Raw genomic sequence first — 20,070 nt, forward strand, 5'->3', positions numbered from 1 at the left:
AGAGTAGAGAATAAGCAGATCTCTCTCATGGGGGCTTGGGCTACATTTTCCTCAAGCACTTACTAAGGAAGCTCAAACAAGCCCTGGGTCAGTCATGGTGACATATGGAGCTCAGTTGGTGCCTGGACAGAGAATGGAATCAGCAGTGTAGATACTCGAAGCCTTTGGACTCCACACTGGTTGCTGGGTGAGAGTAACTCCAGCATCCACATTATCCAAAAGAATAATAATTCTGAGACCAATCATCTTCATTTGCTATAAATGAGCACTGAAGAAAGAAAAATTCAAGAACATACACTCGCCACAGACAACGTAAAGCCCCAAAGGTGAGGTCCAGAACTGGAATGACAGCTTTCTGACAAGACTTTCTTTCTACCTAACTCTCCTGACATATGGTTGGATAAAACTACAAATATTTTCAGTATTTAAATAATGGGAACAGTAATAATAATAACTAGTGCTACCTGACATGAAAAGAGTCCTATTGAATGTTTAAAAAAATTTAAATGTATTGCACCATTTTATTTTAAAAAAGACTTTGTGAAATAGTGTATATGCATGCTGAGATGAGACACTAGAGACTGGAGCACTTCACAGTGCATGAGATTGATGCTTGGATTTTCTGAGTTAGTTGACTTGTAAACATCTGCTGAAATCTGGACATTTGGGCAATAATATACAACAAATCTCTGGATGAAGGGCTTCATCTTCAATCTTCTCTAAGGGAATGCTAACAGAGTCCTTCATTTTTGAGAAAAGGAAAGAGATGCCTTAGAATCTTGGGACTATCCTGGATGATGACTCCATCCTCCTGGCTGTTTATCATGTGCCAATCTCTCCCTCCAATGAGAGTGAATATATAACCGAGACAGGAGGCTGTCTTCTGCCCTCCATTCACTTCATCTCCCTTAACATAGTAATGGTTGCACATGTGCTCCTTGTGGAAGAATCTGAGAGCTCTACAGCCATTCACATGTGGGACAATTAAAGGATGACAAGAGGTCTTCTAAGACAGAGCCAGTAATCACAATACCCATGACCTTGACCTTAGCCATTTTCATTCTACCCCCATACACTCTCAAATGTTGCAGGTAACATGATAAAGCTAAAGTTCTATTCTGGCACCAGCTCTCTGAAGCTGTGTTCTTTTACCTGACTTCTGTAGGTTGTGTTTAAAATATTTTATGTGGTTTTGGGAAAATTCCACATTTAATACAAACTGGTTTTGCTTCAAGGAAAATTTAAAGTAACCTGGCCAGTCCTGGGAGAACAGAGCTTTGGAAGACCTTGAGATGGGAGCCCAGACACTTTTTGAGTTACTTTTTCTAGTTTTGTGAAACAGTAAGTTCCAGATCTGAAATACACAGCCACATATCAATGACTGTATTTTGCTGACAAAATCCATCTTGCCCCGCCCTTCTCCCTGACGCTGCTTCTCATTTTACAGGTTTTATGTGCACTTGGCACAGTGGCTGCAGAGGCAGAAGGATGCATCCCTGTCCTTAGGTGATCTCCAACAAGTTAGGAGTGAGGAGGCTGGGTATCTGGCAACGATTCCCTGGTACCATCTCTGTCGTGTGGCACCTGGTGGGGGTGCTGTCCAGTTCCCTGCACAGTTATGCCACAGAAGCACAGTTGTTCCCCAGCCCTCCCCTCAGGAGCTCCTTGTATGGTGGCACGGCCAGCTAGCCAGTTCATGCCTGCAGCTAGCTAGCTTCTGGGACCTCCTCCTGGCCCCTTGAGCTTAGGAACCCTGACCTAGCCAATTCTGTGCTGCTGGATGCTATACTTCTTGCTCTCTTGTGCCTCCCTCTGCCACTGTGCCATTCTCCCACCCACCCCACCCCCTGCCCCTATCACTGTTGGAAGCATCTGTGGGGCACACAACTCAGCAAACTGCAGATGAGAAACAAATTCCAGTCCAAATTCCAGACTGGTCCCCAAATCTCAAAGGCAATTATGCTTAAGGGCCCATGAATTCATGAGGCAACTATCAAACAGGGAAGAAAGGGGAGAGGCATGAGGCACGAGACTCCTCCAGCTTTTACTGTTGTTTTTTTTTTTTTTTCTTTTCTGACAGTTTTCTTCCTCATTTACTCTTTACGTTGGATCAGGGGAGTTTAACACAAGGTGCAGATGTGTCTGGTTCACTTTGAACTTAGCTGTTTAGACTGAGTGTTTAGCCAAGAGTCTCTCGGCAGAAGCTGTAGATGAGCCAGCTGCTGAGGGCAGGGGTGGAGAACAGCTGTGCCCTTGCAGTATCACCCTGCAGGGGGCCATGAGGGTGCCTGCCAGGTGCCTCAAGTATATCCCCTCAGTGATCAGTGAACGTTTATCTTGGCCACTTCACAGCATTGTGGTGTAAACACACAGCACCAGCATCATGGGGCAGCCTGGCAGGCTGGGCCCCCTCTGCTTTGCTGGCAGGCTGCAGTGTTTCTCTCCTGGAGAGAAATTGCTGGTGGGGCTGTTCTAAGATATGCCAGAGGTGAGCCACCCTGGACCTGTAGGCATTGTAGAATCCAGAGTCTACCTTTGCTCAGCCTCCTTTTTTCCTTTCAGTGGGGACTTAACTAATACTTTTGGGATGAAGGCAATGAATTGATTTGGAAATGTAATTGAGAGATTTTGTTCTAACTCTTTCTGCTCTGGACCTAATCAGATGGTTAGGAGTTAGAGTAGAAGGGCCTAACTTGTTTTCCAGAACCATTCTTCAGCAGCCCCCTATTCAAACAGGCCTCTTTCAGTGACCATCCTTCCAAAATATCACCAAAAGGAGAGCATCTATGAGTGCATTTTCAAAGCTCTTAATACAACTGTAGTTAGGAGATTCCCCAAGAGGCACTGCCGGCCAGGTTGGGAAGGACAATAAGCCAACAAACAAGGAGGAAAGATCAGCTTCATTATTTAATCTCCCCTGGTTCTTGTACCCCTCAACTACATCTCAATTTTCCCTGCTTATGATTGTGCTCTGGCTGCAGAGTTAAAGGATTTCTCTTTTCAACAAGCCATGGCTCCTGGGTTCTTCTGCTGAGTAGGTCAACTGGTGATTCCTCCCACTTGTCAGTTTTGCTGTCATCATCTCAGGTACATGTAGTCTTCCACTATTCAGCCTTCTTTAAATGGGCACAACACCTCTGAGCTGTAAAATACAGTGCCAAAGTGCTGGGCACCACCCTTCGTTCCCATGCTGTTTGCATTCCTGAGAAAATCAGATGTTGTAGCATAAAACTTTCTTTAGTTCTAGGCTTTCTTCCACTTTTTTCTCTTGTTTTTATTCCTATGCCTCTGAGGATGGCAGCAGCTTCCTGCACAGCCTCTAAGTACTCTGCAGTTCTTCCTGATCCAATCATGGTTAAGGCTGGGAGGGGAAATATCCAAACTCCATTTGCTTTATAGTATTTTCTCCCAGGAATACATTCCCTTTTACAGTAAATACAGGCTGTCTGCTTCAAGTATCTGATAACTACTGTGTGTGTGACACAAACTAATACCTAATAAATACTCAGGGAACAGGACACTAGTTCTCTGTCTAGACCCATGATTGTAAGACCTTGATGGTGAGAAGTGGGGGCAGGTACCATTTTAAATGTGCCAGCAGTTTTCAGGTCCATCTTAGGAGAAGATTGTTTTGGGGAAGCTAGTTTAATGGGCCTTTTAGTTATTCAAACGTAGAACCAATATTTGATTCTGGCTTGGAGGCAATAAGAAGCCAAGCTGCTCTACATCACGAGCTTACAGGTCATCTTTATTGTGAGTAAAGACTATCTTTGCAGATTATTATGGTATTGACTGGAGTGTGACCCTGAGGCTGGGTTTTAAAGAGAAATTGATTTTCTCTCTCTGGTCTACCAGAAGCTCTGAGCCCCAAGAAAGGGAAATTGTTCAATTTGCTGTGGGCAGCAGCTGGTGAAGGGTTGAATTGAGAAAAATGAGAGCTAGCAGGTTCTCTGTGGGTGGCCATGGCTTAGGCATCTGGGAGCAGGGGGTGTGTTATCCATCTTAAGGTTTTATTCTTTGCTTTGTTGTAATTCCCTTCTATTATTTCCAAACTTTTAACCAAGCTTTGTGAAAATGGTCTTTGCTGTGATTTAGAAGATTAACGGAAGGGTCCATGGCCACAGTTTGGGCATGTGTTCTGGGCAGCATGGAGAAGCAGACTGAAAGAGGGAGCCAGGAGTGGGTTAGGGAGGTGGCTGGATGAAGTGACACAGGCAGAGTGGGCTCTGTCAGCATTGCTCAAGGATGATCTCAGCTATACGCAGGGAGGGAAAACAGGCTAGACTGAGTGTCCTGATAAGACCCCAGTAAGGGGACACATTCTTATTTGGGTATTGAATGGGGCCATGCTCTCTGAAGACTGGAAAACTTGGGAACAGTTGGGCTGTGCTTAGAAATGAAAAAACTCTTTACATTGAAACAATGCTGTTTCTTATTCTTGTCATATTTGCTGGTTCCCTTGCTAATCTTCCCATCCATCTCCTCTGTCTGCTATGATGTTTCCATAAATCTCTTGACATTTCAAACAATGAAGATAGTCTAAACTTTTCAGTGATGTTTATTTCTCACCCTGCTTGTCATTCTTTCTGTAATAGATGCAGAAAATATTGCCAGCTCCCAGTCAACACATACCATTAGGTTGACAGCATCAACTATTCAGTCATAATAAATACCTAAGGCAATAAAATAGAAATCTAAAGGGTATTTGGTGCCTCTGTTTAGCTTATATACTGCTTCCTTCCTTAACCCAAATTATGTTATCACCATTTGATCCCTGTTGAGCTATAGCTGCAGGATATGCCTTCCCAAAATAGTCAGAGAAGCTTTTCCTAAGATGTCCAGAGCAGACACCTGTGTCTCCTTGTTTTCCTAAGATGTCCAGAGCAGACACCTGTGTCTCCTTGGCAGACACCTGTGTCTCCTGTGGAGCTAAGGCAAATGCAGGTCCCCTGGGCTCTGAGACAAACTGCTATCATTACCTTTGAGAATGAAGAGTACCCAGATTTAGGTTCATTTCTATATGGAAAAATCTATCTTATGACAGGACAAACATCTAGATCATCTAAGGTTTTGTCATGAGTTACCTTCTCTTCATCATGTGAGATGCCCCCTCTCCTCTTGATGCACCAGGCAGCTATCTTACTCTTTAGTTCAGGACATAAACCCTCGGTCTGTCTACTGAATTGAGAATTTAAAGTTATGTAAATTCTTCATAAATGCCATTTAAATTGGTCTTTTTTTCTATTAATTTTTGTCAATTTGTTTGCTTGACCAGCCCAAGAAGAACCCCGAGGGGTAGGCAAGTTTCCCCCCTGCGCTCCCATGTAGCTATATTCTAAAAATATACTCTAACAAAGCCAATCACAGAAACTTACTTTCTATTGGGACTCCATTCGATAACCAGCTAATTCTGGGCTTGGGGTTGCCATTAGCTCTGCAGAACAGGGTCCCATCCTCTCCTGGGGACAGCACAAGATTTTGAGGTGCCATGATCCAGTATGGGGCCGCTTAATTGAGGAAAGAAAACAATCTGAATCAAAATTAAGTATTCTAGCTAATTTCATACATCAAGTTATTTTAAAAATAAAAATAATTATTTTGTAAAACATTTGCTTTATATTTGCAAAAGGATGTTTTAAAAGACTAGTTGACATACATGTGTATTTTTTAGACCCTTATTTGTCTTGTTTTACATAAAATTAATCAGACAGCAAAAAAATAACAGGTGTGTCTGAGGTTTAGAGTAATTTACAGGTATAGATAGGGTTAACAAACATGCATTTAAAATCTCAACCCCATAGAACACATACAATTATAAAATTAGGAAGCATTTTTAAAAAGCTTCATTTGTGAAAGGTTGCAAAGTTAGTATAGTGTCCCCTAAGCCCTTTCACCCAAACTTTTCTAATATTAACATCTTCACCATGATACACAGTTAGCAAAACAAGAAGTTAACATTAAATTTGCAACATACATTATTTGAATTGCCCCTTTTTCCCACTGTCTTATTTCTGCCCCATGATCACACTGTGTTTATATGTCAAGTCTCCTTCCTAAGTTTCCTCCAATCTTGTAGTTTCTTTCTGTTCTCTTGTCTTTCATGACTTTGAAATTTTTAAAGAGTATTGCCCAATAGGTAGAATATCTTTCAGGTTCAGTTTATTTGATGTTTTCTCATGGTTAGACTGAGGTTTTGAGTGATGGACCTTTCTGATTGCATCATATCAGGGATTACATGGTATCATATGACTTATTACTGGTTATGTTAACCTCAATCACTTGGTTAAGGTGCTATCTGCCAGAATTCTTCACTGCAAAGTCACTATTTCCTGTCTCCATAATATAGTCATTAGAAGTGAGTTACTAAGTCCAGCCCATAGTCAAGTTCCATCTCTATGAAGGAGGGGTAGGAAGAATTTGTGAATTTATATTAAAACTGCCCCACTAATTTTCTTGGGAGAGGGGTTCTATGCAAATATCCTATTCTTTCTTAAAGTTTCACCCACTAATTTTAGCACTCATAGTGCATCTTTCCTACAGCAGCCAGGGAGTCAAAAGGTGATTTTCTATTTCCCGCATTCCTTCTATATGTTTTGAGATTCTACACAGAAGATTTAAGGGAGCAAATTTTCAGCCTGATTTAGATATACTACAAATAGCAAAGAGAACAGAATAAAGGTTCCTTGAATGTTGACATAAATTGACATTTATTATTATCGAACAATATCATCAAAAGCATATTTAACTGAAGATTTAGTTAAATTGCTCATTAAGCCAAGAATAATGCACTTTAAACAATGATATACCTTTAACTGTGACAGAAATGGTATGATGGATGGCTCCTAATGCATTTTTTGCTATACACTGGTAATTTCCAGAGTCTGCTTCTGAAACCTGAGTGATCTGCAGAGTTTTCTTAAAGTTCCTATAAAATGTTCGGTTGGCTGGCAGCGTTCCATCTTCTTTTATCCAGTAAATAATAGGAGTAGGCCTGATAGGATAAATAAAAAATGATATTACCTAAAAAAAGTTTCTGTGTGACTGCTATTAAGGGTGAATTTTATGCAAATTTATAACAATTCTTTATATAAAGATCATGAGAAACATAGATACGTTAACTAGCATCAGACTTTTATTTCAAAGCTCAGAATCTTATATTTAAATTGGTAAGCTACCATTTTCACATCATCAGAATTGCACTAATTCATACTACACCATAAACACTGACTTCAGAGATTGAGAACTGTAGTGAGATGCAGTGAAAATTCTGGCATGAGTTACTTTGTCAACGGGACCTAATATTTTCTTCAAAGTTGTTATCTATGGGGAACTCTTGGGAATTCTACAAGAAGGCACTATGTCAATCGAAAGAATTACCCTGAAATGAATGATAGTTATTTCTTATTGGCTAGAGTTAAAAATGTATAGAAAAGGAGCTAATACATATATGTTTGCATGTGTATATATATGTATATATTTGTGCCGGTGAACTTTAACACTAATCACATTTCCATATTAACTGGAAGATTTTTTTCTATTTTATAACAGGCCATTTGACAACGAGAATGAAATAACTGAAGGAATAGCATTCTTTTTAAAATTGTATTATTAATAATATCTTAAAATTTATACTAGTTGATAAGAATAGATAAAACTCATGTGTTACTCATACCATTTCTTACCTACTTGTTTTTCTTATTAAATTATAACATAAAGAGCCAGATGAAAAACTAGAAGTGAAAAGACTTGTAGTGAAAAGAACTGCTTCAAATTCCCAGCCCTGTACTGAACCTGTTTGCTCTCTGACCTTGGCTCCCTGACCTCTGTGGACCTCAGTTTCCTTAGTAGACTTAATAGGGATAATAATGTTTGTCTTGATCTAATGACTTTAGAATATTTTCCTGAGGGTAAAATAAATATCGATTCAGTGCAAACATTTATCAAGCACTGAATATAAACCAAGCACTGAGTTGTGGATTGGGAAGGGATAAATGAAAAAAGAATGGCCCAGGCGCTCAAGAAATCACAATATTTGTCATTAGAAATGCAAGTGGGATTAATTAATTGTGGAATTGTCTGATTTCTTTGATTGCATTAAAATAAGTGAACATATATTTGATGAAAACCTTCTAAAACAAAACATGCTGAGAAAAAAAAAAGAAATAGAAAATGTGAAATCATTTCGAAAAACTAAAGATATTATCAGTGGACCATGATAGCATGATATAGTGCTTCCTTACAGTCAGATAAATCCACACCTCATAGGCTCTGAAGGTGAGTGGGGATAGGAACTTAACATCATTGCTTACAAATGACTAAGTCATAAATTGTTTGGGAAGCTGACTAATCCACTGAGCAGTAGTTAAGGATTAGAAATACACTGATTCTATGAGTCTCATACTTATTGCCTCGTATGTGATAGAGCCTCATTCTTAGTTTTACAACATTTATGCAATTTTCAAACACTAATCATATTTTAATTTTTTATCTAATGTGTCATTCGTGGAGAGGGAATCACTAATTGTGAGAACGAATATCTTAACTTTCAAAAAGGTTAGAAGTTAGTAGAGTAAGCCAGTTTTCCATACAATGAAGGTGAAAGTTGCAGGTGTTTTTTTGTTGGTGGTGTTATATTTTTGGTGGGGGAGATGGATATTTAAAAAGTCTTTAAGGAGATTTTGCTCATTTTCAGTTACTTGGTAAACTCAAGGGCGTGTAGTGTGATTTCCCAACATGGCCAAGAGAGGGCTCCAGTTGCCTCTTGAGACAAAGGTACTCCTTGAGGCTAATTCTGAGAAGGAATGTGAGTAACCATGGCAAGGGTAGCACAGATCACAACTTAAGAGGCAAAGTGTTTCTGAGATGTCATTCAATGTTTGCAGCAGAGGAAAAGTACCAATAGTACTTGTTCTGTGCCAGGCATAAGAGGGAACTAAGTAGAAGCTTGCCTCTCATGGGTAACTAACGTAATAGTTGTTCTTGAATCTGAGCAAGGCGTTCCTGAAACTCCTGTCAAGGGCACAGGGCTGTTGGGGATGACATCCATTTGGATATGTGCACATAGGAGATATCTGCAAAGAAGTGGGACTTGGCCATGTGACTTTCCAATAGGAAGTAATGTAAGGGACAGTGTCAGCTCCATGGCTAAGTGTAGGCCCTCAGAGGCCATGTCTGCTTCTGATGCTAGGAGAAAGGCCAGAATTAGATCACTAGAAGGATATGAGAGCTCATGATCTGCCCAGCTAACACAACGGATGTCACATTGTGAACCCACAACTGAGGCCCCTGGCAGTGCAACTGGAATGAGTCCACGATAGCACAACTGCCTTGCAGACCTATGGACAACTGATTGATAATAGTTGTTGTTTTTAAGCTGCTAAGTTTATTTATTTATTTATTTATTTTTTAAAGATTTATTTATTTATACATACAAGCACTGGATACAGTCAGAAGCACAGGAGGGTGAGAGAATTCACCAGAGCCAGAGCGGGGAGCAGAGCAGGCAGAAGGACCGAAGTACACTGCTGAGGGGAGCAGCGGGCGGCAGGAGAGGTCTGCGCGCCATGTGGGACCCTCCTCTGGTGGCCGGGGAGCAGCCGGGGATCGAACCGGCTCTGCAGAGGCTGCGGGCAGCTTCACAACCCAGCGCTCAACCTCTGCGCCACCGGGGAGGCCCAGCTAAGTTTATTTTTTATCTTTGCCATATGACTGTGTTATTCTAAATTCTTCCCCCCCTTTATTGAAATAACATTGCAGTAAAACATTATGTAGGCTAAATATAACGGTATCAATCACTGAGAATGAACATGTACATATATTACTTTAATGTATGTATATTACCACTGAAAGTTCAAATCTTTATCACCATAGTTCCCTTTTTCCCAATTTGTCCACCCTCTTCCGCTGTCCTTATAACCCTAACTGGTCTTACAGTCTAAATAGTTATTTTTTATTTATATAGTTCATGTTTGTTTTCTCTGTATATCACACAGGAGTGAAATCATATGGTGTTTCTCTTTCTCTGGCTTATTTCATTAAGCATAATTTCCTCCAGGTCCACCCATGTTGTTGCAAATGACACGACGTCATTGTTTTTTATAGCTGAATAGTATTCCACTCCATTCCATGTGAGTGTATTTATGTGCATATCTATCCCACATCTTTATTCATTTGTCAATAAATGGGCACTTGTGCTGTGTTAAAGCTGCTAAGTTTTGAGGTACTTGTTACACAATAGTAGCAACATAATGCATCCTAAGTATAATCACAGCAAATCATAAGATGATTACTAATACTTATTTGTTTTAAATTTTTTTATTAATGAGGTGCCATTGTTTTACATCCTTGTTAATACTGATACTTATTTCAAAACGAACACATTACATTAACAAAATATTTAACAATGAGAGTCATATGGCCTATTTTGGAAATAATTATAAACTTTTTCTTAATGCTTGATGGAACCAGTGTAAGACAATGACTCTTCCTATGATACTCATGCCTCTCTACCAATCTACTATGTCTTTGTAAGAAACATATATCAGGGCCTCCCCGGTGGCGCAGCGGTTGAGCGCTGGGTTGCGAAGCTGCCCGCGGCCTCTGCAGTGCCGGTTCAATCCCCGGCTGCTCCCCGGCCACAAGAGGAGGGTCCCACATGGCACGCAGACCTCTCCTGCCGCCCGCTGCTCCCCTCAGCAGTGTACTTCGGTCCTTCTGCCTGCTCTGCTCCCCGCTCTGGCTCTGGTGAATTCTCTCACCCTCCCGCGCTTCTGACTGTACCCAGTGCATGTGTAAACAAAAAACAAACAAACAAATAAATAAATAAATAAATGCCTCTGTTTAAAAAATAAATAAATAAATAAATAAATAAATAAATAAATAAATAGGAAACATATATCAAGACAGTAAGTGTTGACTCACAGTCCTTCTGCAATGCACTCTAGTGAAAGGACATTTCCTCTTAATTCCTCTTTGTTACTTGCATTGCCTTCTGGAGTTAAAAATGTTGGTGGCCGTTCTCTATTTGATTTAGCTGCAAATAAGAAAATCAATATGCATTAAACATTATGAATATGCATTTCTAGAACACAGTTTACTGTCTAAAAATCTAATCCCTTTTCAAAACCACTTAACATTGATTGTGAAATTTATCAAACTACACATACACACTTTGTCTCACACACAGCCATCATTCACTCCATTAGCCAGGAACAGAAACAATTTTGGTCACATAAGCACTAAAAGGAAGGGTGAGTTTGCTTTTTGCACATTTCCTTAATTTGGATTAGATTTTCATGAATGTTCAGTATGTTGGCATAATTTCAAAATGCAGACAGAGAAAGAAAAATCATTTTATCAAACTACCCATCCTTTAAGATTAGTGCTCAGGTCAAAGCCAAAATTAGCTATCTTCTGGAAGACGTTAAGGTTTTCTGAAAGATATGATTATGAAAGGGGTATTTTGGTTTATACTAGGTTTACACATCAAGCCAATTCCATTGATTAATCATGTAAGTAAATCTGAGGTGCATGGCTAACACCTCAAGATACCCAAATGCAAGGTTTATGGAAAACACAACAACAGAGTTACTGACACAGGTTGCCCAATTATAGGCCACAAATGAAGAATAATGGTGGAGTTAAATAAGTTGAAATTGGTTTCCTCAGTGAAAAAATAAAGAGGGCTCAAGTCAAAGATCTAGGGAAATTTACACAGGCAAGCTTCTTTTTTTATAGAAACCTTTCCAAAATGTGCCCTTATCTTCTTGGCCTCTCAAAAAGCTTAAGTAGAAATGATACTGTCCAAGGTTCAATAGACTGGCTGCTTTCAGTACTTCAATGCATTACCTACTGGATGCTCACAAAAACTGACTGAAAAGGTAAGGCATGAATTATTCTCACTTATTAGAAGAAAAATACCAGACAAGGTATTACTTAAGAGAAACTAGAATTTTCCTAAGATTATAGAGATGGGGAAGGAAGCTTACCTCTCTGAAATCACTTAGGGAATGGCTTTGAGGTCCATATTCCTCAAGATTATATTAAGGTAAAATAAATAGGGGCAGGGGCTGTGGCTGTCTACCCAGATTCTTGATGGAACCTTAAAATTTTTATTTCATATCTCAAGGGTGAAAAATTAATAGAGCAAAATTCTGCATTAGAGATAATTAAGAGCACCCCATATCCAGAACCCATTACATGCATTGATAGATTCTATATTGAGAGCCATATTTTCCTTAAGGAAATCAAATTCTTTTCTTTTTAAAAAATTGATGTTAAATGCTCTAGTTTTAAAAAGATTACCCCCATTTAAGATAGTGACTCAATTTTTAACAAAACTAGGAAAAATACTATTATTAATTATATAGATAATGTCATGTGAAAATAAATGGGAAGTGTGATGATTTACTATCAAAATTCACTTAATGTTAGTTGCTAAACACTACTAAAGCTTTGATGAATTAGCATTACAGCAGCTTAATGTATCTTGCCAATTCTTATTTAGTTCATGAGACAAGTTTATGAACAAGACAAAATAATGAAATATACAATTCTGAACATACATAAAAGATTATTCCAAACTATGTGAGATGATTCTATACATGAGAACAGTTCTTATATAATTTTTATTATTATACACACAACATATAAATGTTTAGTGACATATTTGAAGTCTCAAATTTTATAAGAAACATACATTTATTTTCATGGTATTAAACATATAATTAGGAATTTCATAAGGAAATAAGGTTAAATAGCCATGGAGGTGAAGTTAGTGAACTAAATTCTACAATGAGGAAGGAAATATCAGTTACAATCACCATAACTCACCACCATAAAACTCAGTGTCACTCAAATTAGCAGCTATAGTGTCATTCAATTCATCCACTGAAATAAACAGAATAATATGAAGAATGCACAAAAGTAGGGGAGAAAGATCAAAAAGTACTGGGCAACAAAAGCAAACGTATACAGCAAGGCTGACCAATTGTCAACCTGATCAAGTGAAAAACAGTGCTTTACATTGTACTTGCCTAACTCATAATTCACGCAGCCACCCCCAACCAGTAAGATGTGAGCATATAAACTCAAGCTGCAGAACTACCAATGACGGCATAAAACACAGGCAAATGCTCAGAACACCAAGCAGATTCAGAAAATTATCATGAAAACAGTAAGGGCACTAACAGCAAAAAAGGTAAAATAATGCATTTAAGGTGTGTGTGTTCTTTATAACACATGCCAACACATTAGCAACTATTCACAGGTAGTTTCCAGATCAATAAACCTGTTTACTTCAAAGTGAACAGTATTTAATAGGTAACATATCTTGCACATATTTCTAAACATCACTGAAAGAGAGATTCAGGAAGCTGAACTCTTACCTGAAATCACCTTCACAGAAATAGGTTGCTTCTGCTGTATGGTTTGGGTGTGATTAAATCTGGCATAACAGATATAGTCTTCACGGGTGTCCTCTGGGAGAACATTGGAAAAATATAAGTCTCCATTCAGACCTTGGGAAACCCTCTCACTTTGTGGGAGTCTTTGAAAGGCTAGAGAAAGGCAGAAAGATATCTAGGTCATTCCAGCATAGAATGGCCACTTTCTAACTTAGCAAGACAAATGCATCTATGAATAGTTGCGTGAGATGCACTTTTTTTCTCTATAAAATTCTCTCAGCAAAAGCTAACAACTGAAAGGAAAAAAAAAAAAAAAAACAACACATTAAAACGCCAAGTGAGCCTGCCCTGAACCCAATTTCTCCGGGGTGGGGAAAGAGATGAGATTGGTGTGTTGTGCAGTGAAAAGTTTTATTAAGCAAGTATAATCCAAAAAATGCTACACATGAATTTAATCTCAATTTGTGACTTTTCCTAGAATTTATTTTATTTTACATCATTCTTCCTTTTTGTACAATGTATGCTTTCTCCTCTCAGGTGTAGTTCCCATACAATTCCCACCACCAATTTGCCTGTGCACCACCACCATAGTCCCTTGTGCTCTTTCCTGCCCTGTTTTGATCCCTCTTCCTCCCCCTCCCCTGCAGAATGTCTCTGATTTATAATTGCTTGTTAATTGTTTTTTAATTTATTATAATTATTTTTTTCCTGATCCCTTGTTTATTGCAGCGCTATTTTCCAACAATTTAAATTAGCCTCTAATTGTTAATCACTCACAGATCCCTCCTCTCAGAAACTGTGTTAAGGAAACATGTTAATGCAGGCTGCCTCTACACATGTGGTCAGAAACCAAATACCTGGGAGTACACCTAACAGTCAGCTGAGGCCTGTGCTAGGCATAGGGCATTGAGGGTCCCTGTCTAGCTCAGTTCATGATCTAACTGAAGAACCAGGCAGCAAGTGTTCTATGTCGACAAGGCACAGTGACACAGTGACAGGGCAGAGCTCTGCGTGCTGCGACGTGTCCCGCAGAGGCCTCCCTCACCACCCAGGCTTTCTCTTTTCTGAGTTGTCACCTTCTACTATGCAATGTATTTTCTTTGCCACACTGTCTCCCGACTAGAATTCAAGTTCCAGGAGGACAGAAGAGTGACACCTGCTTTCTCTACTGTTGTGGCACTGGAGCCACACTAGGCCCTTACCAGGAGCTCCATAAATATTCATTGGAAGATTAAATGAATAATTATCAGCACGCTGAACTTCCGTTTCTTTTTTTAAGGATTTGTGCATTGTATTGAAGGTTAATATACAGCCATAAAACATCATAAAAGGTAAATATGTTCAAAAGTTCTTGACAAAACTTCAAGACATAGAATCTTGAAGATCTTTTTACAGATCTCAGTAGCACCTTAAAGATAATACAAATAGCGCTATGTTGGGTCTGTGTAAATAAAATAACAAACACCACTATAAAACTTGAATTATAAAGACACATGGAAGGAAGACTTTAAGGAAGCACTATATCATGTTATCATATTCCACTAGTAATATCTTCAGTTTTTCAAAATGATTTCCAATTTTCTACCTCTTTATATTTTCAGCATGTCTTATTTTAGAAGCTATTTTATCAAATATACGTTCACTTATGCTTTGTTCTCTCTTGATCTCTTTTCTCTTTTTTCCTTGATAATTATGCTCTCACTTTCCAGTTTTATGCCTGACAATTTACTTCCTCTTGGGTCCAGTTCAGGGATGGAGAGAGGATTTTCTACACAGGGAGCAAGGGTGGGGTGGGGGGACCACCGATGTATGGTGGATTTCCCCTGGGCTGTTGAACACCCATGGTGAAGCTTCTGACTCAGTTCACAGAGTCTACCCTGGGAGAGTTCTTCAGCTCTGAAGTGAAAGCTAGGAAAAGTAACCATCACAGGGGCCTTTGTCTCCTGGAGGTCTGCATTGTGCTCCTTCTACAGAAGGTGTCTTAGCTACCATGTCACAAGATGCAAGACTATAGGTAAAAGCTAGTAGCTCCCTAACGCAAGAAAAGGCCAGGAAATATGGAGCCAGAGCTTGAAGGACCATTGCTTAAACATGTTACCAAGTTCTTGATCAAGATGGGGGTTTGGTTGGCAGTTGTAAATTTGTGGTTTTAAGCTGGTAATGCCTGGGACAAAGGTTGTTTTAAAAACCAGCTCAAAAAATAATGTACATTTATTTAATGACTACAAGAGGTTAAAGATAAGCATACATTTATTTCTCCCATTTCATCTGTTGCATTTTATTATTACTATTATTATTATGTTTGTGTGTGTAGAAGAATTAGGATGTAGGCCAGAGATATGGAGTGAGAGGATTCACCAGGGACAGAGCAGAACAGGTAGATTTACACTGCTGAAGGGAGCAGTGGGCAAGGCAGGAGAGGTCTGCTGCACCATGTGGGTTAGCTCCCTAGCTGGATATCGAACTCAAGATATAGTGGTGACAAGGCTGAGACTCAACACCCTAGGCCACCAGGGAGGCCCCCGTTGTATTTTATTATTGATGGGTGATAGGAGAGCAAATGAAAGTGAATGGGACTTCACGAGGATGATAATGCTTTGCTCTCTGAGTTCCTTTGTATATTTGTAAAAATAATATATGCAGATAGTAATAAGTTTATAAAATCATTTTGCAAGAAGAAAATGACTTCAGAGTTAGAGATTTGAATTTTTTCTCATATTCCAGATGCAATTTTATTCAAAAGGTCCAGATGCTTTGTCAACAGCCTCCAATTATGTAAATGGCATAGCCAGCAGTGCAATGTGGGAAAAATCACATATCGGATGATTTTGAGATTTTTATATGTAGACGTCTCTTTATTAAGTGGAAAGGTAATCATTTCTGAGTAAGAACAAAGAACCAAACTGGGTCTCATTTTAGTAGTGACATTTGCAGATTGTTATTTTTGAAGCCATACATTTTACATTTTACTTGTACTCATTTACATTTTGTTACTTATTCTTACAGATTCTGCAAAAGCTGTGATGTAATCATAGGAAAATAGGCTTGTGCCTTTATTCATTTACATATTTATTTTCTATATTGTGATATTTTCTCTGAATACTTTCATACAAATGTCAAAAATGGAAATTAAACATTACAGATAAATTTTATGTTTAATAGTAAGTATAGCCTGTGATTTTAGAGAAATATGTATCACCGAGAATAGAATACATTCCCTACAAATATTTTGCATTCATTACCGCCATTCCATGTGGCCACATGTGACTTCCATGTGGCCAAATTCCATGTCATTTCTAATTTTCAAGTTGTCTGACCTCTCAGCAGCATTTGAAACACTTGATTGTTCTGTCCTTTTGACACTCTATTCACTTCCTCCCGGGGGCACCCCTCTCAATTTGTTCTTTTCTTACCTCAGGGCCTGTTCCTTCTCACATCCTTAGCTGTTTTCTCCCTAAGTGCTGAGTCTCCAGAAACCCTGGCCTCAGCTCCCCAGGCTCTGCTTCTTTCCTCTTGTACTCTCTTTCTCCACTCCCTCATCCTGCCTCTCAAAAGCATCTAAGCACAGATACTCATCAGTGCTGACAGAGCCCAGAGTCTGCCTTAATACAGCTCTGACGCCTGCTGGGAACTCCACATCAACGTCCACGGCCCTCTCACACCCAAGCCCCCAGTTTCCTCGTCTCTAAGCAGAACCATGTGCTACTTCTAAGGAAACATGCTAACCTACTAGCCCAGGAGCTTTGGGGGAACAAATGCAGGGTGGAAGAGGCAGAGAAACACTTCCCTCAAGAATGGGGACGGGGGCCTCCCCTGGCGGTGCAGGCGGTTGAGCACAGCACTGTGGAGCTGTCCACAGCCTCTGCAGCACTGTTTCGATCCCCGGCCGCCAGAGAGAGTCCCACATGGCGTGGCAGACCTCTCCTGTTGTGCCTGCTGCTCCCCTCAGCAGTGTATTTCATCAGTCTGCCTGTTCTGTTCCCTGCTCTGTCTCTGGTGAATCCTCTCATTCTCCCATGCATCTGGCCTATATCCCGGTTCTTGTATAAATAAATAAATCTTAAAAAAAAAAAAAAAGAATGGGGACAGTGTGGACAAATGGCACAATATCTAATGTATCAGTTCCCTGTGCTTTGGTTTCCTTATCTAAAATGTGGAAGGGGCAGTTGGGCATGCTTCAGAGGCTTGCTGTTAAAAACTAATGGCATAACCTATACAAAGTCCTCTGCAAAGAGACTAGCACTTAGCAAATGTCCAATAAATGTTACCTGTTGTTGAGATTAAAAAATAAAAAAATCAGCATGGAAAAATATAACACCTTCAAAACACTTGGAGTCCTCCCTTCTATGGAGTTTCTGCTGTTTCAGAAAACAGAAATTTCATTTTACCACTTGTTTATTCTCCAGACTTATAATTCATAATTCTCTGTAAGTCCTCTGTTTCATTCCGCCCCCCCCCCTCCACCCTCCCATCACCATCCCTACTCCAAAAAATTCTGGAGAATCTGCTTTCAAGATAGATGTGGAATCTGGGCATTTTTTACCCACTTGCCAAGTTCGAATGACCATCAACTCTTGCATAGCAGTAGCTTCCTACGGGTCTTCATCCCCTTCTTCTCTAGAGTGTACTCACAAGAACTGAAGTGATGTTATTCTATCCACTAAATTTCCAGTAAAGTCACTGTTTAATGTCTCAGAGCAAAGGTCAAACCAGGTTTACCTGGTCTGCACACATGGTCTCCCTGCAGGTCTGTGCACACATCAGGGTGTTCCTGCCATGTGTGAAGGCACCAGTATTCTTTTGCCCCCAGATATTTAGGGGCAGGCCTTACTCTCTTATTCCTTTAGGACTCTGCTCAAAACTCTGCTTTATTTTTTTTCATAGCACTTTTGCCAATGGACACCTATTTTCCAAATTCACTTAATCTTCCTCATCCTCCACCCCTATTTACTTGACTGCAAAGAATATAAGTTCAATGAGAAGGGGGATTTGGTTCATTTAGACCAGTGCCTGGTACATTGCAGGTGCTCAATTAAATTAAGTGAATTAATGAAAGTAAATGTTATTTCATTCAGTAAGCATTCATTTCCCCAGGCATGTGTAAAACATTTCACAAACATTTCTTGAATCACAAGAAGTAATATTATGATGGCAAATAACATAAGACTTATGAAGAAAGAAAGTTTATACTTTCAAAACTTACAATTATCCATCCAGAATATTATAGGTGGTGGTAATCCAATTGGGGGTCTGCAAGGAAGTACTAAAGAGTGGCCATTTTGAAGTATTATTGGTTCAAGTTTTTCTTTGGTCCACAATGGTGATCCTGTGATATAAAACAGTATCTTCTAAGTTAATGCCGTATTAAAAAAAATTGAAAGCACTAGAAAGAAAGGCAAACAGCTTTGGGGCAAATGGTAACTCAGGACATGTGTATGTTAAAATAATGAGAAAATAATTCTTAAATACAGTGTGAAATTAAAAAAATGGCAACTTTCATGCACTGCCAGTAATAGCATAAATTCAGAGTCAGTGAACCATGTCTAAGAACTAATGTTAAACAGATAATTAAGAAGAGACATAGTATTTTTACAAGTATGTTCTTCATAAAATAATGGAAAATAAACAAACAAATAAATGTATGCCTATAGCTTTGAATAGCAGAGTATTACATATATGTATACTTATTTATAAGACTAAGAAGACAGAAAACACGACATGTTGATAAGTCAGGAAAGATTATAAAATTGTAATTCAGAATAAGCTTGTTTTAAGCACATACTTACATAGATACAGATCTATCTAGAAAAAAATGGAACGAGTATCTGAGCAGTACTTATTTCTTTGAATAGAAGAGTTCACAAGTAATTTTTATATTTCGATTTTGTTTATTTTTAAATAATTTTTCTATAATGAACATGTTATACAAGTAATAAAAACATTTTTAACAATGACCAGAGCTGTAAATAATCACTTTTCTTTAAGGACATACTCTGGAAGTCATCAAGAAGATTTGGGTGCTGACCACTGCAAAGAGAGTCATTAACAACAAGGTGGTGAGGTCACTGTATCACCAGTGAAATTTTTAAACAAAAATGTTTAAAACAATACTTACACCTCAATTATCTGGCTATGGATGTTCATTTGTATACAAGATGGTGAGAAATAATTAGATCAATTATTACAGACTTGTATAAAAGACACATCGGATTGGAAAACCATTAGGCTGACAAACATGTTTGGTAAAGTGGAAAGGATCATTAATTTTCATGCAAAACAAAGAGTATTGGAACCAATGTCACTGCTTTTTTGTAATAGCATTTGGATAATTAATAGATGCTGAGTCTTGGAGCAAAATCTGAAAAAGGATTTTTGTTTGGCCGACGAGTCCTACTTACTAGATGGTCGGACAACAATGTTGTTGGAAATTGCAGCTCCGCGTTCATTCCTGGCTGTACACTGATAGACCCCTTCATAGGCCTCTGCTTTCCCTTCACTCATGATGTTTATTATGAGGGTTCCTGAGCCAGGCTTCATCGTGACAAGAGGGTCTTTATCTATGTCAAAATGGGTCCCATTTCGGGTCCATGAGAAGCTGCGCAACACAATTAAGAATTAAATTTGTTGAAGGTTCAGAAGAACAAGATGGCTTACTCTTTAACAAATT

The 20,070-nt window shown here is 39.0% G+C and overlaps 1 protein-coding gene across 2 annotated transcripts in view; it reads right to left on the reverse strand.

The window, feature by feature from the left end:
* NRCAM (neuronal cell adhesion molecule) overlaps window positions 1–20,070 on the reverse strand; it is a 191,008-nt gene that overhangs the window by 47,455 nt on the left and 123,483 nt on the right. Inside the window, exons 8-14 of one of the 2 annotated variants that reach the window (XM_054692554.1) lie at window positions 19,802–19,998; window positions 18,607–18,729; window positions 13,386–13,556; window positions 12,832–12,888; window positions 10,921–11,032; window positions 6,807–6,991; window positions 5,376–5,507 (exon numbers count right to left, since the gene is read on the reverse strand). In XM_054692554.1, coding sequence (XP_054548529.1) covers window positions 5,376–5,507; window positions 6,807–6,991; window positions 10,921–11,032; window positions 12,832–12,888; window positions 13,386–13,556; window positions 18,607–18,729; window positions 19,802–19,998 — 977 coding nt within the window. The remainder of the gene's footprint in view (window positions 1–5,375; window positions 5,508–6,806; window positions 6,992–10,920; window positions 11,033–12,831; window positions 12,889–13,385; window positions 13,557–18,606; window positions 18,730–19,801; window positions 19,999–20,070) is intronic. The other variant, XM_037511627.2, reaches the window with a different exon arrangement.

Source organism: Talpa occidentalis, unplaced genomic scaffold (genome assembly GCF_014898055.3).
Source record: "Talpa occidentalis isolate TD23 unplaced genomic scaffold, MPIMG_talOcc4v2.1, whole genome shotgun sequence".
NCBI lineage: Eukaryota > Metazoa > Chordata > Mammalia > Eulipotyphla > Talpidae > Talpa > Talpa occidentalis.